Source organism: Halictus rubicundus, chromosome 1 (genome assembly GCF_050948215.1).
Source record: "Halictus rubicundus isolate RS-2024b chromosome 1, iyHalRubi1_principal, whole genome shotgun sequence".
NCBI classification, from domain to species: domain Eukaryota; kingdom Metazoa; phylum Arthropoda; class Insecta; order Hymenoptera; family Halictidae; genus Halictus; species Halictus rubicundus.
The window spans coordinates 17704985-17731192 of record NC_135149.1 but is presented as its reverse complement, the minus strand read 5'-3'; the positions used below and the strand labels follow the sequence as shown (position 1 = coordinate 17731192).

Below are 26208 nucleotides of genomic sequence, written 5' to 3'. Positions count from 1 at the left end.
TTGAAGAGATTTCATTTCGTCTTACCAAATTTTTTACAACAACATTTTTTACGACTAACAAATCTCTATGTATTTTTCGATTTGTGATAACTTGGGAAAAGTTATTCCTCATTACCGACTGCAAATAATTAACGAACGCAGTTTTTACAAAAGTTTTAGTACAGTTTATTTACAAAAATGAACTTCGATTTACAGTGACCGAGATTCTTCCGAATTCGAGTTACAGAGATGAAATAACATATTAAAGGTAAATGTATATTAACATATTAAATTGAAATAATAAACATGTTAAACATTAACATATTGAGGTATAAAAGTGAAATTTAAATTTCGATTTGTAGGAAAGGAGTGAAGGAAATATTACAGAGGTTCGATTGTGCTATTATAATTGTCTTCTGTTTCGGGGCTTGGGCGTGTGCTTAATTAAAATATTTATTTCGACGACAATGCTAATAAAAGAGTAACTCCGAATACTATTCCAGAAACGTGACTACGCAAGATCGATGTTTTATTCTAGCATTAGTAGAGATCAGATATTGGAATATCTTGTTTATTACTTACACTGTTCGAAAGGTACGTTACGTTTTGCTCGGCTCTTATCATCAATAACTTACATTTCTCGGAAGGATGTAGCGCAACTTGAATGACCTCCGGTAGGATCCACCGCATTGCGGTGTTTAGTCGACACGATAGTTACGCCACTGCGAAGGAGAGACAACCGCATGTGTACGTAAATACGCTCGTACGTATGTGTATTTACGGTCGTGGCATATCGCGTATCGAGTCGCCGCCATTCGAGCGGTTAGCGCCTGCGTACATCTTGTTTACAACTGCGGAGAGCTTACCATACACATGACCTTTACAAGATGGACATGAGCGCCTATTTAGCTGTCTACGCGTGTGTCGGAAAAAAGTTCAAAATACGTGCGTGTTGTTTGTGAACGTGACCGTGCACAGCAGGAACCACCCGAAATCGAGTGAACGCTGCCACGATTATTGTGAGAAATAGTCAAGCCACAGGAGGTTCGTGATCGCAAGTGACGCGGTATTTGTCGCTCGCATGCGAGCGGAAGGGGGGCGAGAGGGATGTTGGGTACGAAAGGAGACCAAAATTTTTTACCTCGAGCAGATGCGATTATCATGAAGAAATTTCGCGTGTATCCAATCGGGCGATCGTGGTCAGGAGAAACCGTGCACGTTGCTGTAAGGTTATTAACAGCACCGTGAGCCTCTCCGTTCGTCCGTATTTCCTTCTCGTGTAAAGTGCTCTCGGGACACAAGGGGTGTGGGAAGAGAGAGAGAGAGAGAGAGAGAGAGAGAGAGAGAGAGGGAGAGAGAGAGAGAGAAGTGCGTATTCTCTCGCATCGACCTGGAATGCAGCCTGATGTTTTGATGTGCCTAGCATTGCGCATGAAAAAAAATTCTCCTGCCCTTGACAATAGCCTATTTACTCGTAGCGTACCGCCTTTATAACGCGCCGACCAACGATAACAAGGGTTCAACCACCCACCTGCGTGTGCGTCGCCTGCGTGTCCCTCTCTTTCTCTACCTCTCTACGTATTTCCTCTAAACGTACTCGCAAACGAGCAAACAAACGAGTGGCCAGGAACGCGCGAGCGCGCGCGCGCACGACCTCACGTTTCCGCGTGTGTTGTGTGTTGTGTGTACACGTGAACACGCCCGCTTGTGTCTGTCTCTTTTCTCTCTCTCTCTCTCTCTCTCTCTCTCTCTCTCCTTCCTTGTATCATCGTGTGTACAATCGTTTCTTTGTATGTGCCGCCAGTGGTGTGTACGTATACGCGTCAACCATTGTGGACCACGCAGTAAATTGTGTTATTCGACGCGATAAACAGGTGCACGAGCCTTGTAGCCCAGAAAAACAATTCTCGGAGGTTTAACTGTTTCACCTGATAAAGATATACCTACTCGGACGAGCACGCGAGAGAGACGTAAACGCTGGCGAATATTTTTCACCTTAGACCGAGCGCAACCCGCCTTCGGATACATACACGCCGGGGTCACGGAATTGTGGCGGGCGAAATTCGAGGAAAACGTGTATGACAGGTGGAACTCGGACCTTTGGTGAACCGCCATCGCAGAAAACCGAGCGCAGGTACCACGGTTCGTGTTTTCCGACAATTCGTGAATTGTAAACGGTTCGCGACAGCATCGAATGTGCGATCGACGGATTCGGGAATCTCTGAACGTCGGCAAAACGTGTGCGGTTTTAGTCAATAGTGAATCCTCGCCCTTAGCACATCGTCTATGCGACGCCCTTAGTACACGTTGAGTACACATGCACCGTGGTGGCGTGTTATTGCTTATTTACCCCCGACACGTGCTTCCACCGTTAGCGTGCCTCGAGTACAACGATATCGACGGCGACCTTTTCACGATAAAAGCTAGCAGACCAGACCGACACGTTGTACGTAATAAGACAATACGATCGTACATCGCGCGAGTTTCAAATAATCGTCCACCCTCGAATTTTCGGGCATGTATGCGTGAAAGTTGTGAAATATTTTCGGACCACATCGGAGATTTCCGTTGCGTTTCTCGAATAACAACCGTCCGAAAACGGAAGTGTTTCGACGGCGACCTTTCCACGACACGAGAAGCCAGGACACGAAAGACCCGACACGTTGTACGACATTGTACGTAATAAAACGATACACGGCAGGATCGCGGGAATTTCGAAAAATCATTTAACCGAATTTCCGGCATGTGCGTGAAAGGAATAAAACGTTGTTGGGTTTACACGGCTATTGCCGTTGTGGTTCTCGAGTAATAATCATCCGAAAACGGAAGTGTCCTCCACCCTCCCCCTGTAACGATCTATTTCGAAAAAACGTGGACGGGTGTCTGCGACATTCTGCTGCTCCGATGAACCATCGGGATATAATATGTTCTCGTACGAGATGCGTACGATGAATTGATCAGCAACGACGCGACGGTACCATGTAAATGGTACAAAATAGTGTCACTTGAGGACTCGCGAGATTCTTCGCAACGACGGCCTTTTTGATCGTTACCGCGGCGATGTCTTCGGGCAGGGGTATAGTCTCCCCTTCTGGAGGTCCCGTTGTTCGCTGCGGACATGTAAAGAAACTAAAAACCCAAAAGAAGAAATACTTCGTTCTGAGAGGCGAGGCGCCAGGATTCCCAGCCTGCCTTGAATATTATGATAACAAAAAGAAGTTCGAAAACAGGCAATCGCCGAAGCGTAGCATCTTGTTAGACAGCTGCTTTAATATCAATAAACGCGTGGACACCAAGCATAAACACGTTATCGCGTTGTACACGAAAGACGAATGCTTCTGCCTGATCCTCGAGAACGAAAAAGAGCTGAACGAATGGCTAAAGGAGATGCTTTTACTTCAGAGCGGAGATGTGCCCGATGGAGAGCAACCTCGGCCTATATTTGGTAATGCGCTATTACGGTTTGAATTAGAATTAGACCGCATATTGGAGACGAACGTTTCACGCGTGGAAAAATCTTGTCGGTGTTTCTTCGTAAAACATTTCCCTCTCGGGAGTCTTTAAAAATCCGAGTGACACCGAAAACACTGATGTTTTCGTACTTCGGACCTGTTGTTTACCTGCCTTTTCCCTTTCTTTTCTTTTCTTTTCAATTCAATTCGTTTCTGTAATATCACGTAGAGACCAAGAATCAGAATTAGAGATTGTGCGTTCTCGGCAATTAAATATGAACAACGTTTCGTAGACAACGATTTTTCGTATTTTTATATTAATATAATTTAATTGATTATAAATTCATGATTTTTCAGTTAAGTGTAAGAATATTTTAAACAAACTGTGTGAAAGAACGTTATTATATTGGTATATTTATTACCAGTATACGTTAATAATTAGCTTTGAAAGGTAATTGTTATCACATATATCTATAAATTATTATTCTGTTTAGGGTATGTGTATGTAAATATTTATATAATTTGTAAGTGTAATTTATTATACGCATTAACCAATGGTCGTTAAGGAACAAAGCAAATAAATAAGGATATTATATTTCTTTTATTATTTGCATATAGACAATTGCAATATCGGTATACAGTAATTATGTGGAATTACTAGACTGTGGATTTTATGCATTTATGACAAAAATGCATTATGAAAATTATTGACATATTATTTTCAACCCATTAAAATTATCGAAGAAAATAAATTCTTAAGTTGTTTCTATATTACATAACAGATCCAGAAAATTTTTTTTGCATAAAGCAAAAAAAGCAGTCAAGTAATTACAATTTGCAGATATAATATTTATCAAAATTATTTTGTTTTGTAGCTTTCGTTAGCGGGTGTAATTCATAAAATCTAAAAGACATTTTCAATACTATTTGTATTTACGATAGTATGATTTCTGAACGTAATATTTTATTTCAGAACACGTATGGCAAGTTACAATGCAGAAAAAAGGACTTGGCGAACGAAAGAATATTTATGGTCCCTATAGGCTATGCTTAACTGATCGAATATTGAGTCTGGTGAAAATTGGGGAAAAGGACAGTTCAGATTTCCTTGAATTTCCTGTAAGTTTGCTATCTTAATAAATGATATAGTTTGAACACTTTTTTTGCAGAGGAAACATAAGTAACAGCATATTTTTATTTCCTAGTTGGTTTGCATCAGACGATGCGGGCATATGGATCGTTACTTCTATATGGAAGTAGGTCGTTCAGCAGTTACCGGTGGTGGCGAATTGTGGATGGAGGCTGAAGACAGCAACATAACACATAATATGCATGCTGCTATCCTGAACGCTATGACTAGTTCTAGAAACAACAAAGACGACGTGGGACCACAGCAAAGGATGCGTAGCTCTTCCGCAACCGAGGCCAGCAAACCGATCTTTGTCCAACGTCGTCATGCTGCACAAAAGTTTCATAATTTTTCACCCTTGGGTAAGCTTAATGTTACAAAGTTAATTGTGCATCTTGACTTATTATCAGTTATTGTCTACTGTAATTCCTTATCACGATTGTTGACTATACATAGAAAAACACTCTTTCAGTTATGTAAATAAGTTCATTGCACTTTTATTAGATTTTAGTGTTTTATTTTTCATTTTGAGCACTTAACAATTTAATGCGATGAAATATCACTGTACAGACAGGGATCGTCACTGTACAAATTCATTCTTAAATCCATGTGTAAGTTTTTACCCGAGACATTGGTTTCTATATACAATATAGTAACTACACCAACTCTTATGTGCCTTAAAGATTTTAATTGAGACACAATATGTACAACTGGAAAGTCAGCTTTATTATAACACGTATGGGTTGCGGGTATTACAGAAGAACACAGGACGCACAAGGAGCAGGTGGAAGCAGTTCAGGAACAGGAGCAGTCTAATCAGACTCAGAGTACCTCTTCTTGCAATACAGTCACGGGTCTGTTTTCTGTCATTGTAGTTGTATTGCTTTATCTTCTCATGCGGGCGTTAAAGGGTGACAATTCAGGACAATCAAATTTCTTGAAGAATCGTTGTTCCATTAGCTTAAACATATGTTGCCAGAAAATTAATATTAAGCTGTTATTGTGGTTGCCGAAGGATTGTCATTAATTTCTTCAAGTTTAATCAAATAATGAAAAGTATTTTGGTTCTGCCAAACGATCAGAGTAAAACTTTCATTATCATCATAAAGTAAATCAGAACTTTCATATTGAAATATTTAGTCAATCGAATCTCGTGTTGGTATTCATAAAAAGTAAGAATTCATGATTGTATAAAACGGTTACAATGACTTTATAATAGTCCGATTCTATGGCAAAATTTATAGGACTTTATCGATTATCCCATAAACGCGAAAGTGTCTAGTATTGCACAATATGTTTCAATACTGTTCGCGTGAAGTGTACGTACGAAGGATACCGCGTAAAACAGAATTGTGACCTTTACTCTTTTTTAAAAATGAAATATTGCGACTCATTAAAACTTGATATTACTTTGTTAAAAAGAAAAAAGACAAAACACCTTTGCTCTCAAAGCTAATACATGACAGCTCTTTCATAGTCAGAAAAATTTAGTAAATTTTCGGTAATCATTTACAAAAGAGTACACCTAATTGAATTCAAGCATCTTGAAATGTTGTTAACGTTCAATGTCCCGAGTAACTTATGCACCTAATTACCGTTCGGCCTTAGTTTAAAAGATATAAACGTACACATTTTCAAGATTAAGTTTTGTATTATTTCAAGGTATTTCCCAATCTACATCTCTAATAATCTTATCTGTAAGATACGTAATTATCATAGTCCACTTAATCCAAACCTAGCTTAGATCTGACTGTGTGTTTTGTGGGTGGGAAAAAAACATTGTTTAAATCGGTGATGCTAATGGAATTGTGGAAATAGAGAAAAAAATGAATTCATGGGGACAAGAAGATCTGAATTAGTTTTGGGTTAGATCTAAATTTTACCTTGACTTTTCTTTCAATTAAGAATAATATGAAATTGTCATAAATATTGTACATATTAAGAAAATCGTGTAATTTCATTTTATTTGTATTTATTATTGCTTTCTAATACGTAATACACGCTTGAAGTGAATGTACAGACTGAAATAGAAACAAATATGGTAATATTTGGTTTATATAAGGTTTACATAAGTACTGTTTATGTTTGCAATTAATACGAAATACAGAAAGTACACAAACATGTACAGTTTGGATTAGGCTGTTGTTGGCACGAAATTAATATTACAGTCATGCACTTCAAGCAGTTCAGTAAAATGTAAATTAAACAAATGATGCAATATAAAATATTTTTGCGTATACATTTGAAACTAAATATAAAAAATTGTTCAAAATAATGTCATTACTTAAAAAAAAAAAGAATGTTTCTAAATCAATATAAATTCAATAGCACTATGCATTTATGATAAAAATGAATTTCTAACAGTGGAAAAATTAAAAGAGTTTACTGACGTTCATACATATATTAGCTTCAACTTGTCAATATTATAAAAGGAAGACATCTCCATGTGGTCCTCGTTTCTGAGGATTTTTGCAAATAATTCTTATTTTGTGTAAAGATAATTAATACATACTTCTCTACAAAACAAATAATTTTGACTTATGTTCTGTTATCAGCTGAGCAGAGGTGCACAAATGAAATTACTCGGTTGATGTTGATTTCTGCAACATATTTCAAGTGTCATTTAAATTGGCATGGTGTACAGTTTTTTGTAAACAATTACCAGATTTTCGTTATTGTTAACATCGCAAGAGCTAAATTTTATGAACAATATACACAAGGAAAAGAAGTAGTTGTATGCAAGTGAGAGCTGTGTGGTTTGCAGCCGTTGCTGGTACCGGGGCTGGAACTGCTGGGATTGCCTCGACTAATACCAACTGTGCCACTACCACTAGACGTCGTCATTCGGTAGCGAGTCATCCCCATTCCTTGAATAATTTCCAATCCATTCATGTTACGACAACAAGCACAACTACAACAACAACCACCTCTATTACCATCACTACGACCGCTACCGTGACCACTACAACCACAACCGCGACAATATCCCATCAGAGAACCCTGTCGCTGCCCTTAGCTGCCGTTATTATCAATCAAATGCAATCATCTAAAAGATCAGTTTTACGCTGTATGTATTTTTATTTGGTCATACGATAATTCAGCAAAGAACTCTTTGTTTCTCTTTAAGTGTCTCTGCCTCGCTGTCTCCTGTTTTCTGTTCCGCCCTCAATATCTACTTCCCTCTGATCTCTCTGATCAGATCTAAACGGTCGCAACAAAAGCTGCCTAGCCAAATCGAAAAAAAAAGAGAAAAACTATCGCTGCTTTGTTACACAATGTTCTGGTTCTCCGCGAGTTTCTCGCGTTCTGCCGTAGTCGTGTCGTCGGACGCTTCTTCTCGCATGTGATATTGTATATGTATATGTATACAATATATCAGTTGCACGACAAACCATAACAAAGTTTCGCTTTGTTTCTTCCGTTTCTTCGTCGCGAAACAACGGCCAGCGGAACACACCCGCCGCCGCGTTTCTTCCGAACATTGTTTTATTTGCGTTATTTTTTGTTCTATCCGTATGCAACACATTCTTCCTTGACTGTTTTCTTTTTGCAAACGCCTTGCGCATCGGTTGTTTGCGAATCATCTTTTTTTATCATTATCCACTGCTTGTTACCCAAGATATATATGTATAAATGAATAACAATACTGTGTACATGAATACGCCTAAATACATATACAAGTTTTTTCTATGGAATTATGTGGAAATGCAAACGAACTAACCGCTGCTATGCTGGGAGGATGGATGTTTTTCAAATTTTGTTTCCTTGGGCTATGTGTTCGCGGGATCGTGTGACTGACTGTTGTCGTTTTAGGTCCGAACGGCCGTGACAGATGCGACAGTTTGCCGTCGAGGGCCCGCACCACCAGCGAGAGTCATCCAGCAACGGTACTGAGTCATCCTAGGAATACTCACTTCGTACCTCACATTCTCAGACCACATTCGATGTACGTGAGGGGCCTCTCCTACTCACCACCGATCGCCTCGATGCCTATCAGTCCTGCCTCCGGGGCCTGTTCCACGGATTCCGCAGGTTCGTCCCTCTCGATGGACGATGGTGGTGAAAGCGCGCTAGAAGAGAGTGCGGTGTCGAGATATGGACACTCGTTGACGCCTGACGAGCCGGTTATACTAGAGGAGAACGGCGATGATTATGCCGCCTGGTCCATATCGCACTCGCATAATAAATATTCGCCCAACTTTAAATCTCATTCTCCTTCCCAGGTGGGTGAAGGTGTTTGAACACGATTTATGTACTTACGAAGCAATTTCTGTACAACGTACACGCGATTTAACGTCTGCAATTTTTGCTGTCTCTCTGACAGCAGAGTTCCTATATAGATATGTACAGTCCTTGTGGATCGAGTCCTGGCCGCAGCGGAGCCTACATGCAAATGAGTTCAGGAACAGGACACTCGCATTCACGAGCGTCATCCTTAGTCGAGGAGAGTAACACTTTACCAGAGGGTTATGTACCTATGGCGCCCGTTGGAAACAACGGATACGTCGATATGGATCCTTCGCATAGTCATAATGGCCATTTTCCTGACGATATGTCGCAACACGGCGGCAGTAGTTGTTCCGTCACTTCCGGTACGCCTAGTACGGATTTACGGTTCTCCGAATATCATTTGGATAAGGTGTCGAGTTTTCTACCTCCTGGAGATGACTTGACAAGACCAGTCAGAGCCTATTCCATCGGTTCTCGGCCGGAACCTTCAAATAGGCATCGTAAAAATAGGTATCAAATTCTATATATGTACGGCGGTCAGTCAATACGTAAGTTATATCACTTCTCTAAACGAAATGTGAACGCATGAGATGTACTCTTCGTTAGTGACACAAAGTTACATTCAGTTACTACACCTCAACGTAGCCCCTGAGCATCTGCAACCACTTGTCGTTACGATTTTCCGACACCAAGTTAATGTTTCATCAGTTAATGCTCTTTATTTAACCTTTAAAGGGCCGGACTAGCCGCTTTAGTGGCCGGGACAAACTTGGGAATTTTTCGTAACATGTTGGTTGTACAGTAGAATCGGGCAAGGGTGATTATATATGAACAAAATAGCTTTAAGCTTCATTTTCGAGAAAATCTAATTTGAAAATTCAGCGGGTACGTCTGTTTTATTTAACTAAAGCACGGGAACTCTCTCAGCATATAGAAATTTCCAAGGTAATTGAAAAAGTAATGAGACAGATATCGAAAATGCATCATGGCATCAACTTCTCGATGCTATTTCATACTTGTATATCTTTACTTTACCATTAGTATTAATCTCAATTTGATCTAGCTATCATTAGCGATCTTACAACCAGTTTTACACAAGCGTGATATAGTGACGCACTACGAAAATGGTATGGCTACGTTCGAACAGCGTTTTGCGATTAAATCTTGTGTTAAACTTAATGAAAACGCGACTAAAACGTTTCATATATTGAAATTAGCTTGCGGAGACCAAGCTTTGTGCAGGGCACAAGTTTTTAAGCGGCATAAGGCATGTTTTAATGACTGTCAATCTCGTTCTGGAAAACCGTGCACCGTTTCACACTGCAATGACAGTCAACCAGTTTTTAACCAAAACAGGTATTCTTATGGTTCCACAACTACCGTATTCCCCAAATTTCAGTCCGTGTGACTTTTTCATTTTTGCAAGAGTAAAAAGTCATCTTAAAGTATATCATTTGGGCACTGTGGACAACATTCAAAAAGTTGTAACTTTCCAAACTGAAAACAGTTACAATGGAAGAATTTCAACATTGCTTCCTCCCGCGGTGTATAGATTCGTGAGAGAACTATTTTAAAAAGGATAATGTGCATTTACCATCGGATGACACATAAAAATTTTCATCGAATTAGTCTCATTACTTTTTAGATCCACCTCGTATAGTCATCAACCGGTAGAGAAAGCCAAAGTTAGAAGGGGGCATAACTTACTTATTGATTGACTTTTGTATTAGTGTAGTGGTACATTTTTTTTATTTTTCCTTTTAAATATGCATGGTGCCCCTCTAATTGTGTTATAAGGCGATATCTGCGCTATTTTTTATGTTACGCGAAATGTCAAAAGGTCAAATTATGTGGTTCGGGGGACACATATTATGGTGGGAATAATTTCTTCCTCAAGGACATTTTTTCCCCGAGATTTCAAGGTCATTGGTGTATTTTTGTTATATTTCACTACATATTTTGATTACTATAATGTAATAGACGAGGTCAAGACGAAACCAATGGCTTATAATGTCATGACCTTCGCGTGATCTTGAGTATCAAAAATTTGTAAATTTTGAACTAAATAATTTGTCCTTTTGACATTTGTCGTAGCATGAAAAATGGCGGAGATATTGCCTTGTAACAGAGTCAGTGGGACACCCTGTATAGTGATTGTATAAGATGCTGCGAATTAACTTTTACTCGAAGTACTGTGGAAAGTGTTGACTCTTTTCTTATTATGATAAGAAAGAGCCATATAACGTGGAAGAACATAAACGAAAGATGCAACTGCATTTATAACTGAATACTCATAGTATTCCATTGGGTGAACATCACTTCGAATATCTGTACATATAAATTTCTTTTATTTCTTATCTAGACATTGGCGGAAAATGATTGTCTTGTGTCTTTTTATGTCGTAGCACTCTGTTCTGAAGCTTGTAATCGTTTTATTGTCAAACTTCGTCCATTTTGTACAGCGTGAAGAAGATTTTTAATCTTGTTCTGTTTCTCTACAGGTTGGATATAACCCAGCAAGAAGCGAGTAGAGTACGAGCATTCTCTGTAGGCAGTAGGTCGAAGAAGCCCGAGATTGGGAGGTTTGCGAATATAATAAACGCAGCAATGTCAGCTGGTTCTGATAACCCGAGTTCCAGCAAATCGAATTCGGCGCCGTTGTTGTCCAGTTCTTGGGGGCATAACTCTGGTTGTTCTGTAAACTCTGAACGCATGGAGGACTTGATGGAATTGGACTTTACGAAACCTAGTATTTCTACAACTTTCAATTCGTCGCCTTCGTCGTATTCGCAGTCGCAATCACAGTCATATTCTTCTTCTACTGCCACTGACACCAGTTCCTATGTTGATATGTCCCCTGGACAACCGCCCTCATCGAACATTGCTCCCTATGTCGATATGAGCCGCATAAATAAGGTAGTCACGAGTTTAATTAAAGTTAAGATCTTTGATAGAATCTGATAAGAAACTTTAGACGAAACTTTAAATACAAATCATGAACGTAGTAATGAATGAAGTGAGATCATATAAATACTAATTTATTTTTAGAGAAGAACCATCCAATTTTAATGCTTCGATTTTTCAGATCAATCGTAATAACAATAATAATACAATCACTGCCAATCAAAATCATAGTCACATACATATATCATCTTCTGCTTCTACACATAAACCTATAATTACTACTTTGAAGCCGGTGGAGGAAGCAGAAGCGCCATATGTAAGAATGGATGGAGTACATGACGATTGGTCTCAAGCCAACGCAAGTCCTAAGCAAATTTCGTCGCCTATGCAAGAAGAATGCGTGCAATCGAATGGACCACCAGGTATAGACTTATGCGCGTTTGCAGTCATATTTATTACAAAAGTCAGAAGAAAGTTTGGTATCTTGGAAAATATCATTATATCTTAACACCTTATCGATGGGATCATAGCACTGATTACACGATTACTAACACCTTATACGGAAAGTAAAAAGGAAATGAAATGTACTATAAAATCAGTTTTTTATACTACCTAAAATTATGAATTGCTTGAAAAATCTAGAATCATCGCAACATTTATTACGATATGCTTATTTATCATGGCTTTCATTCATTTTTGAAGATTCTGTCTACAACTGTAAGATGCTGACTACAAACTTTCGTTTCTTGATGTGAGAGTTACGTGATCAGCTAATTGTAATTGATTTTAGGTGTAACGAGAACTGCGCCAGTCGATCTTCCACGGCGGCCGCCTGTCGACTATGTTGATATGAATTTCAAGTCAAGAACGATCCTAGAACAAGATTATATGAACCTGGACATGACTAACCGAAACAATCGCAAACCGATGCGGACAGGTAGTCGCAAGGAGAAGATACGTTCACAGCCGATTGCGATTCAAGCGGGCAACAAACCTTTAAAAACGCCTAGTTTCTTACCCCTGAACGGGAGTCCGGAATCGGAAAGTTTAGCAAGCACTCCTGCGTCGCCTCCACGGGCGACACCAACAGGATCCTCGGCAACCATCTTCCCCTTCTCTCTGAATAGTCCTCAATCGCCCGAGAAGTCTTTTGGTCATCAAAAAACTAACGACGAACCTTCGGAATTGAGTATTACTTCAAAAAATGATCGCGCGATTATGGAATCAGCGAATAGGGTTAATTCCGTTTCGGTTACCGAAGGGAATAGTTTGCCGAAAGTAATCAACGATAGACCGTCTAGTCCTGCAGGAAAGGATAATCGAGTGATATCGAATTTGTTGTCGTCGCAAGATAGTATGTTGAACTCTCTAACGAAAAATTTTGCCGATTTGACCGTGTCGAAGCCCCGTTTGATAACCGCGTCTCCTAACACCAGTCCCACGTTGTCAGGGTTTAAAACAGCGGAAAACGCGGAAAAGCAACCGACGTCACCGAAAATACTAGAGGAGACGCCGACACCTACACCTACGGCTACGTCAAGTCCATTAGAGAATGAAAATTTCGACAAGCTACAATCTGAAGTAACAAATTTGCACTACGCTAGCCTTGATCTTCCTGAGACCGGAAGCGCGGCGCCAATATCGCCGGCGACTCAAGACAGCTTCACTTACGCTGAAATTGACTTCCAGAAACTTAAGCCAAATTAAAACGCCATTTTGGATGCGAGTAGCTGTATCGGTGTAACGTGTTATAGCGTGGCCGAGTGCAGATGATCGTTAAAATCAGATAAATAAATAAAGTATCAGGTCGTTTGAGAAAAAAATGTGAATTTATGTTCATATTTTTGGGAGATGAAATACAAAAACATAATCACAACCGTTAGTCTTGTATATTTGGTCCATAGAGCCCGAGTGTATCTACTTTTTTCGAAAAAATAATATTTTACACTCTTACTCTTTTCAATGATAAAAATGATTTTCTTTCGAATCGTTTACTCTTTAATATAACAATGCACATATACTATGATGTTCATATCTTGTTCTTGTAGAATAGCAGTATCAAATGGTGTAAACACTTTCGCGTTGGATGACTCATTCTTGCGTCAAATCGAAAACTATTTGTGCTTGGCACATGACACATTTTTGCGTGAAACAGCAGAAACAGTGTTGCAATCTTTTACTATTTTAATAGTATGCAAGAATTTTCAATCTATCGACTCAGCATAAAGATATTGAGACGAATTTATATATTACTTTGGATAGCAACAATGTCCAGCACGTGATATTACTTTTAATACTTGTCACTCGGAGTGTTTTCTCAAATCACCTACTAGTGATTTGAACGCATTTATTTTTTATTTACGAAAATAATTATTCTATTTAAATGGGATTTGGCATGAAGTTTTATTCATACAGATTTTATTGAAACCAAAGTTTTAGACCTTGTAGGTACTAATCTTTTCATATCCTTTCAAGAGGAATATCCAAGTTGCTGACTACATAGTTCGCGAAGTATGACCTAATCCGCTTTCTGGGGTTGAGACATATGATTCTATGAGTTGTACAAAACGTGAGAAAATGTACAGAACACTGATGGTTATTATTGTGTTGTATTTAATCTTCTAAAAATATGAAAGGAAATTCGCATAAATTACGAAACGGTAATCAACCTTTGGCAAACGTTCTCTAAACGATAAGAATGGGGAAAGAGAGCGAAAAAGAGATGTGGATTTGCGTAGTAAGGGAACAGTTCATGGGATTCCTATGTTGATTTCTGCTGCTACGAGTTTGCGCAACGCAACAGTCGTCTGCGCTTGGTCCGACTACACGTGTCTCGGGGTGCTAGATTGACTCGTTGCCTTATCTGTTGTTACTAAATAACGAGCAAACATGGCAATCGATCGTTCTAACATTGGCTGATTTTTAAGGACGAATCGCCAGGATATTGAATACGAACTGTACATAGGAAATTCTGTTTATCCCAACATTGAACCATGATCGTTTTATCAATCGTATACATATAGTCCTGACTTTTCGTAGGCCAGATTGGTGCCTACACTTCTGATTACGCGATATCCGATGTCATTTTTTTTTATCCGCATGTAGTAACTATGTTATAAGAATTTTCGAATTCTTGATATTGGGTCGTTGATTTGTTTCTCTGTTTATTTTCTTTACTATTTCATTTTTTTATGAACTATTTGTGATGAGGAATACCTACCAATATTATCTACGATTTTGAAATTTTATCTTGTTCCACTTGTTTTCTCATGCTCGAATCTTATCGAACGTAATAGGACTCTCATGCAAGCGGAAAATGTTTTGTTGTTTGGTCGAGAATCTGAATAGTATTTATCGGTTATACATACAATATCGCGAGCGTAAATTTTTTAGATTCTACAGCGATTGTTTATTAAGAATAACAATTATGTTGTTGCTAATCATGTTATATTTTAGTAAATTCGGTTGGAGGTTGTGCGAGCGCGATACGCTATCAGAAACATGAGTACTAATTAGGAGCGCGCGACGAGCGGTGCAGATGTGGCCAATGTTGGATCGATAGAAGTCACGAGAGTTTCTATTTCGAACAGGTAGATGCTCCTTAATACGAATTATAAATATGTGTTATCCACGCTTTTTCGTATATAAATTATAAATGACTGCAATTAACGGCGCGTTGCCGCGCACTTACATGTCATACACATGTACACACAGAGGACACATACACACACGCATTTACAGGGTATTCTGTAAAAGATGGTACAACTGCAAAGAAAGGGTGGGGGAGAGAGAGGGAGGGAGAGGGGACAGAGAGAGAGAGAATGAGAGAATGAGAGAAAATGATTGTTTGTGTAAAAAGAAAAAAAGAACTGTAACCAGTCTTACAACGTTGTTGCCGAGAGTAGAAGAGAAAATATTTCTTAATATTATCACGTTTTATGAGTTCGATTCTATGACATACTTCTCCTCGCATACAGTTTAAGAATAGTTCGGTTATAAATTATATCATATCGTGTATATACATATGCATTGTCTAAATGATGCTGTATATATACGTGTACGCGTATGTATGTCGACGGATAATGACGAATAAAGCAGTATATGTTGCTGTTCTTCATTATACATATGATCCTTCTGATGTGATTCCTTCTTCTTTGAAGGTTTTTCTTTTTTCATGGGACGCGTTTATTGTACCAGTGTATGATAATGTTGTTGTTATGTGTACATTGTCAGATTTAAGATTATTATTTCGACTGATGCTAGAACTAACGTAAGTCTTTTATTTAATTCGAAGCACAAGTCGTCTTCTTTTTGTTGCATATTAACAGAATGTCCGTCCATTCAAAATAGAATTCGCGCTGTACAGTTCCTTTTAGTTTCTCGGTGAAAAGAATTTTGTTTGATTTCCAGGAAAAAACGTACTATTAACAATGTAAATACAGCATCTTCGAACTTGAAAGTTTGGAAGAATTTTATTTTACGAATATAGATTGTACAACGTTATTGTTTTTACAAAATCTTCGGAATAATGAATTTAAATATAATAATGTTACGTTAATGCCAAATAAGATACTAAATATCGTTGATACATGAGAAATCAGTATTCATTTTTCATTAGAAGGCAAGTGTATCCTTTTTCAAAATAACGGATCCATAAGCTCAAGTTAATTAGATAACAGCTAGCGCATCGTTTCTAGTATTGTATCTATAATTTCTAAATTAATGATTATATTAATAATAAAAAACAATCATTTATAATTTATTTATTAATTATGAAGAAATTTCTTTAAATGCTTAGAGTATCTGAACGTAGTGGTTAATTTTTTAATTCTAACTTGAGAAAGTACAATTATAGGAGAGAATTTTGTCATTAACGTTCTCGTAAAAATAATAATTTCGTAACTGATCAATTTTTTTCTTCTTCCTTAATTTAACAATTTATTTCGTAATTTTATAATTTAAATTTAAAGTAAACATAAAATGAACACTGAAGCAAATATAATTATAATCGGTGTTTAATGCAAATCATCGAAATATTATCGTAATAATTTAAACTAAAAAAAATGATTTTGTCTTAGTACAAGTTAATTTTATTAGACTTGGTCTTTTAATGAAAATTCATACATATATGTTTTTTTAAAATATCTTCAAAATTGTTCTGAAATATTTATAGACGCAAAGTAGCATTTCTTTTACGAGTTTATAAAGAACAATTCCATTTTGACAATTGATCATTTTTACAATCTTTTTGCAGATAACAAGATAGTAATCTATACAGTAAGTTTTAAAAATATCTGCTGTGTATTTTAGAAAATCGAATAAAATGTGTACATAATAATTGACATAAAACATTCAAACGATTCCAATTAAGACTGTATGACCGCAAATCAATTGATCGTGGTTTTTTATTTAATTTTTGACAGTTCAAGTCAGTCCCGGTCGTTACATTTACAGTATATGATACGTTGGGCCACTTGACGATGTCGAAAGAAAAGGTAAGTGTATATAAATCATTATAAAAAATAAATTAGTTATCACAAATATTATTATTTTGTTAAAGTTGACAAAGGATTGACCATCGTAGAATATTGAAATTATTGAATTCATGTTGTTTTCTGCTGCGATAACTCGGAGGCATTGAGCTTCTTTTTATTTCTTATAATAAGATGTTTAAACCTTTCGAAAATTAAAAATTTCTTTCACTACAGACAATTAGGAACGTCACTTCACAAGTGTGAATAAATGATTATACTTTAAGCAATTTTCAGTGTAGATAATTTGCACAGATCTATTTTTTAAATTTTCAATATAAACTCACGTTAAGAAATTGCAAAAATCAACTTTCAGGTTTTTCTCTACAATGCCGACGAATTGCAATTTTTCAACATTTTTTTATTACGACACGTAGTCAACTAATTGTTCTAGGTGCTCAAAAAAAAAACCCAAATCGACACACTTCAGTTTCTCTCTTTCCAATGTTTATTTTTTTTTCTATTAATGCTTTAAACATATGAGGTATTCCAACGATTGTATCGCGTGTATTTCGTAAATTCCGTGCAATAATCAATTGTGCAGTTGCACAAAAATCAGCGTTACGGATTTCCCATTGCTAATTGAACACGTTCACGAGGGGAATGTACCACGGGTGGTACAAATACGACTGTCAAAACACGGCCTCGTTGTGAACGTGTTAACGGGGAAATTGGCTGACTGGTCCTTATGTTCTTGTTAGCGTCTCGCCTCCTCTGATTAACGGGGTCCCAAACAGAAATGGTCCGTCCAGAATCGTTTAATCCGGGCGTCTGCTTAACGTGTGTATGCCATCTAAACATCGATAACCGGAAAGTCACGATAAATTCCATTGACAGGGACCAGTTTTGCCGTGAATGTCGAGCGGATTACGTGCCGGCAGGCCGAAAAGGGGGATGAACCGTGCGTGTTTACAGAAACTGTTAGAATTCTATACGCTTGAAGTAGCCTCCCTACTGCGTTTTCCTTATTTACACCAAATTGGCCCGACCTCGCCGTCACGGACGCGTCAAGGTACTTAACTGCAGGTAAACATACCCTAAATCATGAGCTAGGATAAAGGAAAGAGGGCCAGGCCTACCTTGCTCCTCGTAAAATTGCCAGTATCGCGAGCAGCTATTGTTGCGTCCTTGTATATCCTTCCGCTTCTGTACAAGCACAGCGTTTGTACCGTTTGCACTGTGCTCTTGTTACGGCACAGGTATACGCATCAGGGAGGTCTGAACGTTTTTGCTTATCGCAGGCCATCCGTGCAACTGTCTTACAGTATTTTATGAAATTTCTCTTGATTGTCTGTTAATTTGCCTAACCGAATTACCTGAGCCCGAAGTTTACAGCCCAGGAGCTGTGCTCGTTTTTTATGCATTTTTTTTTACATGGGTTACAGCCATTATCTGTGACAGAAATAAGCATTCGATCGGGATCTTAAAAATGAAAAATGGTATTGTATGCAGTCAGTGAAAAAAGTCTCCGTACACCCTAAAATGAAGTAGTTTTTTTTTTTAGTGTGGACCAAACAACTGTTTTTTCAAGTACTTATAAACTAGTAAAAGCGATACATGATCTTACACTTTTACCAAATACAAAAACACTGTCTACTGTTACGTGAAAATTTCAGTGTAGCATTAAATAATTTCTTGAATGATTCCCATCCAATTGGTGGGTATTACATAAAAATATAAGAAAGGCACTTTTCAAAACTTTTTTATTTGAGCCCGTAATGAAACTTTAAAATATACGTTTTGTAGATTTGTGTTAGTTATACACATGCCGGAAAGTTCAGTTTTAAAGCTCTGTTTTATAGGGCGTTCGAATGTTACTGTGAGTAACTGTACATAAAATAGTACTAGTATTTCGCTGATAAAAACATAAAAATTCTATTGAAATACTAGACTTTGTATAAAGGTCCATCACACAAGGCTACACAAAAAACAATATTATAACAATAACTTAAATGACTCAAAACAATATTATAGTTTATCACAGTTCTATAAATATTTCAATTCCTGAAAACTTCAAAATATTCTAAAATTCGAGCAACTAAAGATACAATAATGCAAAACATATTAGGTAAATCTTTTAACAGAATTCAATAATATATTTTCACCGAAAAGAAATAAGATGAATGTTGGGTTAACGCATCGTTGGACCTTAATGGGTTAATATTCTCAAGGATCTCGTCAAACTTCATTGCAATTAGAATTTTCATGTTTGACAAAGAAACGTTTCCTCATAAGAAGGGGTATCTGCGAGCAAATCTTTTGCTCCGCTTTTGCTCACCTTTTATTCTTCTAGAGGCTGAATCAATTCGTGCAAGAATACCCATTTATGGGAAGACGTAACCACCCTCGAATACGGGCAAGCTGATTGCCGCTGTGCTGATTAAGGAGCGAACCGTTTTACGAGGGTTTCGTTGACATGTCAACCACCGAACTTTTGCTGCGCATGTACGAGATACGTGGGTGGAGCTGAAGTAGGCGTCGCGACGCCGGTGGCCGGGCTTCTATAGGTACTCACACGAAGGGAGGAAAGATCGATTCAGATATTTTCAAGGAGAAGAGCTACCATTGCTACGTGTTCCACCATCTCGTACGTCTATCCACTAACAGCGAGGCGTTTTCGTTCTTTCATACAGATATCAATACATCGGCGATATTTATCCAATTGTTCTTTGTCAAATATTTTACAACACGGTTCCAGTAAGAAAGAAAATAATTCATTTCTGCAACTCTAACGCATTTTTACCTAGAATTTTTATTGGGCTTTATGAAAGTTTTAGTTTTGCTTAATTTTATTCGACACACTTGCATGAAAATTATTCATTCGATATACATGTGTTAAAAATATATATACATTATGCAAAGCTCAAGGATAGCGTGCGCAATTCATTTACTTTGGGCGTTTGCGATAGAATGTAGAAAAATTTTACATTTATAATAATTTTTGTTTACTTCATTAAGTGAGACCATCTTCTTGTTCTTATGTTTCAATATCATCGATATTGTAAGTCATATTGTTATTAATATCTTTCGGATTTTATGCAGTTTTGACAGAAACGAGTGCATACAATACAAATGCTGCAGAAGAATTTAGGAATATTGTTACATTCTCTTTAAGTTATCAAAGTTAATAGAAGATTATCTATTTCGCAAAACCATTTAGGAAATAGTATATTAATAGTAATGATGCTCAAGATGGTTGACTCTTCACGCTCAATTTATATACAGACAGTTGTTAAAAATGATTAATTAAAGCCTCCTTCTGTCTGTATTTATTTGAAAACGGTCATTTATTGGTACACTCACCCTCCAAACGAATGTGTTTCTGTCAATCATCGTTGCTACTCGAAGCTTTTCGATACCACGATTCCCGGATCTGTGGAAGCGACTCCGGAAAAAAAAAAGTTCGATCGAGAATCCGCACGTACCGTTCAACCCCCACTAGAATTTACAATGCAGCGCGTGGCCTGTTTCGTCCTATATTACTCTAGACAGGGTCCAGCTGAAAGAAAGATACGCTGGATCGTTAGGGTACATCAGCAGGGTCCATAAGGCCGAGCAGGCAACGGTACGCGCTGCTACCTTACAGGACGTACGACCTTGGGGCCCTGCTGCCTGGCTAGAAAAGCCACCCACCGGCAACCGTTTTAATGAAAATAAGTAATCTCGCAAACAGGAATTGTAGCATCGTAAACGGACGCGCAATGACCTCGTAAATATGAAAGTTTCCTGCCGGCCTCTCGCATCACTCCCTCTCCCTCTCTCTCTCTTTCCCTCTTTCTTTCATCCTCTTTCTTGCCCTGTCGTTGCGTGCAGCCCGCTATTCCCCGGGCCTGTTGCAGTAAACTGCAACGATCCTTGCCGAGAAAGTTGGGAAAGAACGAGTCGAGGATCAGGAGCGGGAGAAAGACGGATGGAGACTGTTGAGAAAAGAGGGGAAGGACGAGAGAAGCAGGCACCAGAACATAAAGAAACGGAATGGGTATTCTGGGCCCCATTATAGGGCCCATAAAACACCTTTCTAGGCGCGTGGCTCCAAGGCCGTGCCGGCACTCGGTCTTCCGTCCCTTCGTTGCTCGGCAAGTTCGTTAGGTCGAAGATGCTGGGTTCGCGACATTCCCGTGTGCAGATTAATATTACTGTACAAAAAGTTGTCCTCTTCTTTCCAATAAACACATTTTACAGTTCTACAACGTAATTATGAAATATTTTGAATATTTTAGTACTTGTAAACGTTCTATTTGCTTTCTGGAACAGCATCCATTTTGCAGAGTTAAGATTAATGTAGATTTTTCAAAAGACTATTATTTATATAGTATTATTCACTCTGCACCGTGCACTCTAAAAGCGCTTTTCACAACACGATAATTGCGTGACGATCTCATACTCTCCTCAGAAATATTTGCATAAAAGGTCACGATAACATTTGAACCAACAAATTATGTTTCATTTGCAGCGCCATATTTTAAAGAAATACGTCACAGACAAATCGTTTTAAACTATGCGAAAAAAGTAAATAGAGTTTTCACCCCGAGGAACGTATGAATCGAAATGAAAATAGTCCATGAACATTGAACAAAAGATGAAATCGTAATTTATTAGAAAGAACAGAGAATAATAAAATGACAACGGAGAAAAATGCCGATCGATTTAACACGTGTTAAATTGTCGCAACGAAAGTGCAAGGCGAGTACAAAAATGGAAAAAGAGTAAACTGAAAAGGAAAAAAAAATAGAAAAACAGAAAGTACGAAAAGAGTGAAAAATCACTGAGGCAGAAGATGTTTGAAAGAAAGAAGCACGCGTCCTTGCAGGCTGCGTCGTAGAACCCACAAACAAACCTGCACGGTAGTTGCTCTCTGGCTTAAAGATCTCCATAGAGTCGAATCCGTCAATTTCTCGAAGGGCATCGTCAGATGGGTATTATGATGGCACTAAACAGATTCGTCAACGCCACGCGACCGTGTCCCTGAAAGCTCAGGGCCAAGGACCAAGTCCCCGGAGCCCCTCGGAGAATGTCGCTCCTCCGAGCATCCGCTGTTCGCGTGCCATGCATTCTTCTCGAGGAACGACAAGAATGGATGATGACCTTCCGTGATACACTTGTTCGGAGTTTTGCGGGATGATCGGTGAACCATTCTGATGTAATCGTCGATCTTGTTTCCCAGAGGAAACGTCCTGCAAGCACCCAGGCTCAGCTGGAAGAACTGGAAATGCTGAATGTTCCAGTTTGCATCCAGTTTGCTGAATGTTGCAGTTTCTCGATCTATTCGAATGTATTATAGATAAATGGAGAATAGTATAAGCCGATTGCACTAGGTTGCTCCAAAAGTTCTTTTCGTAATGTAGCGAGTGCTTTCTTTTTTTAAGCATTACTTACGAAGGTCACACTAACATCGGGGTTATTAGCGACTACGTCGGTTTCCATGAAATGAATCAGTTTTATCTCACATTAGTATTAACCCTTAGCACTTGAATGGCGACTGTAAGGCGCCACTAAAAATTGCTGTATCATTATTCAAAATATTTTTTACATTATTAAATTTGTTTGTATTTAACAAATTACTAAACGTTTCAGTACTCTACGAGTAAATTGCACCATTTTCGTATGTATAGTATGAAAAAATATATATAGAAGGGAAATATTCTAGGTCGGAAGAAATGTTTCGTTTCAGAGCTAAAATGGCTTCGAGTGCAAAGGGTAAGGATAGGCATATTATAGTAAGTTTACATTTTACGGTATAAATCTATGGTAACATGAGCACGTGCAAACAACACAATCATTCGTTTGTTAGTGTATTATTATTTCCTGAGGTTTGATCCTAAAATATTCACAGGCAGACTGCATATCTTTATGCAAAATCGAAACTTTGTAAAGCAACTGCAAGAAACGAGATTTAAATAAAGATTTGAAACTCATCCAATGAATTTGAGTAACTCGAAAATGAAACAGTCTGTCTCCACTGATATACAATACAATATACAATATTATAGTGCAAGGGGTTAACACTAACCGTAAGAGCACAAAACGTGACTGGTGTTGTTTCATAAAAATCACAAGAATTTCTTTAGATTTCTCGCAATTATCACAACAATATATGCTTCAACGACGAAATTCACTTAATAATTTCTATTGGAAGCGTCCTCGTAATTTCAATAAGTGTCGAATAAAAAACTGTGAAACCGGACGTGGTGCGGTTAGCGTTAAAACGGGCTCTATGAAAAAGTGATTACGATGGTAATATTGAATGTTTGAGAAAGATACAGGCGACGAGTTGAATACTTGCAAATTTCGAGAGATAATTTTCGAAATATGAGACTGGAAATTACGCTTGAGAATATGCTGTGGTAGTCTCGATATAGTAAACGCAAATTCGCCGCAGCGCCGAGCAAGTATGCGAAACTTCGGGGGAAACATCTCGCTTTAGGAGGGAAACTGCACGAAGAAGCGGAGATAGAGAGGAAGAACTCGGGGCTGGGGGAGGGGAAATAGGAGACACAGAGGCACACCGTATTCTCTGATCTCGGCGATTCCATCATCAATGACTCGGGGACCTAGGATGGCAGATAAAAGGCAATTGAATTTAAATCATGAATACGAACGAAGCAAGCGGGAAGGAGAGGAACGAGGTAGGGAGAAAAGCGGCGGCGAAAGCGAGACGAGGAGGGACTACGTAAGCCCCGACGGCAATCTGGTGGTAGCTTTGTGACGGTAATAACTTCAACCCCTGGCCTCCGACCCCCGAGGCCGGCACCCCTTCTCGTTTACCGGTGAACACGCGACCCACACGCGCGCAACTCGCGTCGAAGTCGATTTACCTATGTATGGGTCCAAGCCCGCGCGGCCCGACGCGGCTCGGCGCGCCGCGCCGTGACAGAATACATACCTTTACTCGCCCTCATACTTTCCAGCCAGTAGGAAAATTACGAGTCAGTGATTTCGGCTTTGCTCCTCTCCCCTTTTTTAACCCTTCAGAGACCAACTCCGACTCACAGAAACGGGGGTGACGTAACACCAGAAGAAATCGAAAGTCGAAAAATAAGGACACCATCGTATGTCCATCTGGTAGCGCAGACCACGGAGATTCTACCGCATTTGTGTGGTCGGTGCCGAATTACAGAAATCTGGTCTTCAGAAACGAAGAGAGCGGAACATTGCCGAAGGATCGTGAATAAAGGCTTTGGCTCTTCAAAAACTCACCATGTATCCGTCGAACATTTGCTCCCCGCCACCCCCGTGTCCGTATTTTACAGTACACTCGAGTGACACGACGCAGACACACCATGAACGCAGCCACCACCCACGTGCGGTCTTTGTTCCCGAACGCCCAGAAGCTGGTCCTTTCGCTAAATACGAGAACGTTTCGTCACGGTGAACGGTTTTTCGAATTCGTCCGTTTAGTTTTTGCCCCGTTTCCCTGCTGCATCGATGTCCAAAGAAGACTCCAGCAGTTCTCAAGTGGATCTTCGTTACGCAAACTCGAAGACCACGTTTTTCGATCACGTTTCATTCTCAACTTCATGAGTTATGGTACCTTTTTGCGGTGCAAAAGTTCGCTCTTGGAAGAATATTTTCAGAGTTTTTAAATAATGGTTGTTTCAAAACTGTTCAGGAGTTCCTTTTCCCTTTTCAATGTGACATAGTGCTACTGTTAAATCAGAGTTATTTTCTCTATCATCTTGAAAACCATCGAACAGATTAATTTTTCTTTTGAAATCGCACGTTCTTAATTTCGCGAATAAAAACTGAGCAGAATGCTTAATTACGATTGAGCCACAGTTTCTCCGCGTGTGATTGTTTCTTTGCCGATCGCTCCACCTGACAATCCCGGTGACTAATTTTTATTAGTTTATTGCAGAAGTTTTTTCGGAGGAAGGGACTCGCATGCAGACGCGACACGTATACTTGACCTATACAGGCAAGCCGCTGTACGGTCAACTCGTATCGAAGAAATCTTATCGCTGTGCAAAGTACACGGGACTCAACGATGGCAGAGTTCTTCGGCACTTTGATGTGGGTGTGCTCGCCGCGATATTGCGGTAACGCGGGTTCCTGGAACCGTTTCGACGAAAAAGAGGCCCGCCGATCATTTATTTCCTTAGATAAACCGTAATCGGCTTCGTCGACACCGATGATGTCAGAGCTCCCGTTCTGTTCTCGCCATTTTACTTGGGTACTTGGATCCCCCTTCTACGGGTGACCACCGGTTTTCTTAGGAATTCACTGGAAAATACATATATACACACAATATATGTACAACCTTCTTTCACGGTGACACACTGTTATCGGCGATACCGGCCACTATCGCCGATTTTGCTGCTCCTTTTATGTGAAGGCTTTAACTTTCTTATCGACATTCCCTTATACATCGAAGGATATTTAGAAAGACGTACTTAAGAGTCTTATTCTTGTAATTATAACGCGTCCATGTATTCTGGAAAAGCGAAGTGTCGTATCGAGGTCGGATCTTTATGCGAAATAAAAAGTTTCTGCATCAATTGCAAGACACAGGAGCTAAATATAAACATATATTTTTTCACTAATATTTTTGATCTAGTGAAAATAATATATTAATACTTCTCGCGATTCCGGAAATCTAAAATAATTGTTTTTAAGCCTGTTGTTGTCTAATTTAATTAATTTCTGCTGAGATTGGGTGTACCATAATCATCTTTTGGTTACCGTTGATTTCTTTCTGTTTGTGTTGTACAATATATATTTTTAAATATCAAGTAAAAATGGGTGACATATTATCCTCGGATTTGTTATGCAACTATTTCTGAAGAGCGTACAGGAGTTATATATGTTACGTTTAGTAAACATATTTGCGGTTACTCGAATGAAGTATATCTTCTTCGGTGTTGCTTTCTTAGAATGATAGAAATAGCTTAAATAAATATGACTACTGTGTGCCAGTTGCTATAACAGAAAGAAAAAAATCGATTTATCGAAATTCCTTTCTGTACTAGTCAGGAGCTAGTTCATA

General features: G+C 38.7%; 1 protein-coding gene across 10 annotated transcripts; it reads left to right on the top strand.

Moving 5' to 3' along the window:
• Positions 1 to 94: 94 nt before the first annotated feature.
• On the top strand, positions 95 to 16604 carry Chico (insulin receptor substrate 1 chico). 10 transcript variants are annotated; one of them, XM_076791063.1, is made up of 11 exons: positions 95 to 1203; positions 1784 to 3424; positions 4405 to 4550; positions 4637 to 4922; positions 5319 to 5414; positions 7325 to 7627; positions 8374 to 8783; positions 8885 to 9300; positions 11292 to 11706; positions 11984 to 12116; positions 12485 to 16604. In XM_076791063.1, exons 2-11 carry the CDS (start codon positions 3040 to 3042, stop codon positions 13399 to 13401), a joined length of 3507 nt encoding a protein of 1168 aa, XP_076647178.1. In that variant the 5' UTR covers positions 95 to 1203; positions 1784 to 3039; the 3' UTR covers positions 13402 to 16604. The 10 variants fall into 10 exon arrangements, with proteins under 10 accessions (XP_076647178.1, XP_076647162.1, XP_076647151.1 ...); XM_076791047.1 differs by having other exon boundaries at positions 120 to 1023; positions 1854 to 3424; positions 11876 to 12116; XM_076791036.1 differs by having other exon boundaries at positions 120 to 1023; positions 11876 to 12116.
• Positions 16605 to 26208: the final 9604 nt, after the last annotated feature.

Bases quoted from the DNA above. Each gene is read 5' to 3' on its own strand.
- Chico (XM_076791047.1), top strand. From the start codon at position 3,040: ATGTCTTCGGGCAGGGGTATAGTCTCCCCTTCTGGAGGTCCCGTTGTT. The intron at 3,425-4,404 runs GTAATGCGCTAT...ATTTTATTTCAG, and splicing joins GCAACCTCGGCCTATATTTG to AACACGTATGGCAAGTTACA. The intron at 4,551-4,636 runs GTAAGTTTGCTA...TTTATTTCCTAG, and splicing joins CAGATTTCCTTGAATTTCCT to TTGGTTTGCATCAGACGATG.